Source organism: Mercenaria mercenaria, chromosome 13 (genome assembly GCF_021730395.1).
Source record: "Mercenaria mercenaria strain notata chromosome 13, MADL_Memer_1, whole genome shotgun sequence".
Taxonomy (NCBI): Eukaryota; Metazoa; Mollusca; class Bivalvia; order Venerida; family Veneridae; genus Mercenaria; species Mercenaria mercenaria.
Window position 1 is genome coordinate 40541981 of NC_069373.1, and position 4468 is coordinate 40546448.

Genomic DNA, 4468 nt, shown 5'->3' on the forward strand with positions numbered 1-4468 from the left:
ACGACCAATGCAGGCCATATGATAATTTATGATATATATTTGCTTTCTTAAATGCCTTACCTACAAAATAAAACCATATATAGCGGTGCATGCATGGTGTAAGTTTACACAGGGACAAAAGTTCGAGACCTATGCCTGTCAGAAATACGATAATTGCGGTTTTTGCCCTTTTTACAGCGCGTTTTAGCTTTAATGTCGACCCCATGAAGGTCATAAGATAACGTGTGATATATATTTGCTTTCTTAAAGGACCTACCTACAAAATGATCCCATATATAGCGGCCAATGAATAGTGTACTTTTACACAGGGACAAAAGTTCGACCCGTGCCTACCATAAGTACTAAATAGGCCTATTTAGCCTTATTTACATCGCGTTTTAGCTTTAGTGCCGACGAAATGCTAGTCGTATTATAATGTTTGATACAGATTTGTTTTCTTAAAGGATCTAACTACAAAATGAAACCATATATAGCGTTGCATGCATGGTGTATGTTAACACAGGGACAAAAGTTCGAGACCCATGCCTGTCAGAAATACGAAAATTGCCGTTTTTGCCTTTTTTTACAGCGCGTTTTAGTGCCGACCAAATGCATGTCATACCATTATGTATTTTATATATTTGCTTTCTTAAACGACCTACCTACAAAATGATAATACTATAACTTAACTGAGTGAGTAGAGTTAAAGTAAAAAAAATATAAATTTGATAGCAAATAAAATGCAAAATATACTGAATAGATAACTATAATTAATTTCAAATGAACTTCGAAAAGCATGATGTATTGATAAATGCTGTTTTATAAAAAAAAATTATTCTTAAATTTAACAGAATAAGTAACTGCACTTAATATGAATATTTAAATTATTTCTGAGTGGGTGGATTTAAAATATATAAAAAAAGATAGCAAATGATACGTAAATATACTGAATAAATAACTATAATTAATTTCAAATGAAATTCGAAAAACAAGATGTATTGATAAATGCTCTTTTATAAAAAAATGTATTTCATAGAATGAAATTAAAAACTCGGCAATTCATATATGAACAAGTTTAAAAACTGCTTACCTTGTATTTCTTTTTTCGCTTATCTTTTCTGACTGACGGCTGATGCTAGTTCTTCCCAGGCGATAATAATCCGCAGAAACACAAGATATGTTTAAAATATATAAAATAAAAATATTAATTTGATAGCAAGTAAAATGCGAAAATAAAACACTGAATAAAGAACTATAATTAATTTCAAATGGAATTCTAAAGATCAGCGTTGCATGCATGATGTATGTTAACACAGGGACAAAAGTTCGAGACCCATGCCTGTCAGAAATACGAAAATTGCGGTTTTTGCCTTTTTTACAGCGCGTTTTAGTTTTACTGCCGACCAAATGCATGTCATACCATAATGTATTTTATATATTTGCTTCCTTGAAGGACCTACCTACAAAATGATACCATATATAGCGGCCCATGCATAGTGTACTTTTACACAGGGACAAAAGTTCGAGACCCGTGCTTATCAGAAGTACGGAAATGGCCCTGATGGAGGTCATACCATAATGTATGATATTTTTGGTTTCACTTGTGCTTAATGTTTGTTCTGTTTTTTGCCGATAGGTAATGGTGATCATCCTTGGATGCACTCCTTTGTGTTTGTCCTGCCGGATATGAATGATATGCTGCCTGAAGTCAACTACGACAGACTGCCAAACAGGTCTGCATCCCTATTGCAGACGGTTCACATGGATATTTTACAACAGACAGAAGAACTAAAGGAGTACGCTAGGACGAACATAGACGCCCTGCCGAAAGAGGATATGAAAACGATTCGCAAGCGAGGCAAGCGCTCTGCCCCATTGGCGTTTATTGGGGGTCTCAGCAAATCATTATTTTGTACGGCCACTTACGATGATGTCGCAAAAGTGGCCAGAAAGGTGAATAGGATCATTGCCACTGAACGGAAATTGGACAAGGGCGTTCTTCACTTGACGGAGAACCTGGAAAGTTACATGAAAGTTAACGACGACCGGTATGTAGTGATGTGGTACTTGTTATTATGTAATCAAATTCTTAATATGTATCCGAAACCAAAAAGCTCGCCTTGGGGCAGTCTATTTTTTTAAAGTGTCAATTTAATTCTTGTATAAGTTGCTCCTTTTCTAATATACTATTTATGTAAGTTAAGTATAAGTCAATTTTTATATACTATTTTATGAAAGTTAAGTATAAATATTGAACATTTTGCTAATAACATCTCTCTTTGTTTTGACACTTGCAGGACTGACAGAATTAAAGCCCTGGTTGATGCCACTCATGGCGAAGTACAGGCTGTTGAGAAAACCTTGCAGGCAATGCGATCAATGGAAAAAGTCAAAAAGGAGTTCCTTATCAATCTTACCACCGCAATGGATTCACAAATGTACATCGCTGGAAAGTTACGAGAGAGGTTGATCGAGATACGGTACGCCATTGACGCGCTCAGCGAGGGAAAGCTTCCGAAATCCCTCATTACGGTCCAGGATATACAGTCCGTCCTAACTGACGCAAATGAGCAGATTGGAGTACGGAAACACTTCGGCGATCGGTTTCGGTTCACGGTTCTGACCCCCATTTCTACTTGACGCAACCTAACTTTTTGTCGTACACCTTGTTAGGAATCGGGAGATTGGGGATACAATCAAGATGCCGGTCGGAGTGGAGTCCGCGTACAATCTGTTCCGTTTGCAAACTTGGGTCGTGCCAGTTTCCAGCAAGTCGAAATTCGACACGTATATACAGGACTTGCCTCTCTACTTAGCATTGACTTCTACCCGAGACAGATATCGGACGCTTTCACTCGCTGAGATGATGGAGTGCAGAGGAACGACTATTCGTACCTGTCCTTTCAACCTTGTAAGCATGGAAATGGAGAAAGAAACCAAGACGTGTCTCTCTAATGTCGTTATGAATAATGGTGAAGGAATTCACGCCTATTGCGAGTTCGAGATGAAGATGTTTGATGAGTCCATGCCACGAATCATGGCCCTTTTCTGGTGACATATTTTGTTGTAAAAAGGCGGACAGGGGGCAACGAAATTACCCTAAACCTGGGGGGGTCTTCGAAGACCTGCCAGCCTGCACGTCTTTTTTGGGTTTCAAACTTCCTTCACCTCCCAAATTTTCGGGAAACCCACTCTCCCCCACATATTTATAACTATTAATATACCTTTATACATGTTTTTTTTTGTCATTAAAAATTGGAAAATATCATAAAAACTAAAATTAAACATTACAAAAAGAAATTTCGGGATAGATCCCTCGCCAGCCCTTTTACGAAATATAAAAGAAGTAAAAATCTTTTATCTCAAAAGTGTTAAAATTTTCATTCTTTTGAAAGAAATGAAAAAATAAATAAAAGCCCATATACTATTTTTGTACTTTTTAAATAAGGGGAAAGAAACCCCTGTGGGAAGCATAAAACCCCTTTTAAATATTTATTTTTAAAAATTTTTTTCTTTTAAATCTACAATCTAGAATAAATTTTTTTCTAATGTTTTTAAAAACACTATTCTTTTAAATTTTTGGGTGGTTTCTGGGATATTTTAAGTGTATTTAAAAGGCCAAAAAGGATGAAAAATTTTTTGTTTCAACACATCTCTGTTTTTTTCCCAAAATTCAATCCTCCAAAAATTAAATGGGGGAACATATTTCTCTTTTACATTTGGGCACAACCGGTTCAATTTTTATGAAAACCCTCCCCGGGCTTTCCCCTGGCCGGGGGTTGAAACCTAGTCTCAGGGGGTTTTATACCTTATCTATTTTTTTTATCTTGGGGTATTTATCTGACGGCGAGCCCCCCCAGGTTTTTAAAAATTTTTAAATTTTTTGGTTTTCCCCTTGAGGAAAATGAGCTTGCCTTTGGCAAGAATATGGGTTCCCAACCCTGGAATATCCCTCGGGTGAAAAGGTTTAAATTTTTTTTGGTTATTTTGTCAAACAACATTCCCCCCTTGGCCCCCAAAGGGTCCCTCTCCCCCATTACCAATAAAACCTAGTTGCTGGACCCCTACAAATGGTGACCTCTAGACCTGCTTTGGGCCCCTCTTTGGGGGTTAAATTAAATTTCGGTCAGAAATTCGGGCCCTCCTGCTTTTTTATTTTTTTCAGTGGGGCCCAGTGAAGAGGGGTAAATCTGAAAATATGGCCTTTTTTACTTGGTTTTTTTGGCCCCAAAATTTCCAGCACATAGAGTTTTTGATGGCATGGATTTTCTGCTGTTTAGATTTGTTTTGGGTTATTTAAAACCTTCTTTTTGGGTTCATTTTCCCTTTGAGGGTACTACAACGCCAAAACTACCTTGCCGGGTTTTTTGGGCTTTTTTGATCCATCTGTTTACTTTGGGAAATGACTAAAATATTTTTCAAAAAATTTTTTTGTTTCTGTATTTGCAATTGCGAAAAATCAGATTTATTCCCCTTTTTCTTTTAATGA

General features: G+C 36.8%; 1 protein-coding gene across 1 annotated transcript; it reads left to right on the forward strand.

The window, feature by feature from the left end:
• The first annotated feature begins 1643 nt into the window (after positions 1-1643).
• On the forward strand, positions 1644-2802 carry LOC123544099 (uncharacterized). The gene is made up of 2 exons (XM_045330159.2): positions 1644-2027; positions 2277-2802. The coding sequence occupies exons 1-2, from the start codon at positions 1666-1668 to the stop codon at positions 2617-2619; spliced, it is 705 nt and encodes a 234-aa protein (XP_045186094.2). The 5' UTR covers positions 1644-1665; the 3' UTR covers positions 2620-2802.
• Positions 2803-4468: the final 1666 nt, after the last annotated feature.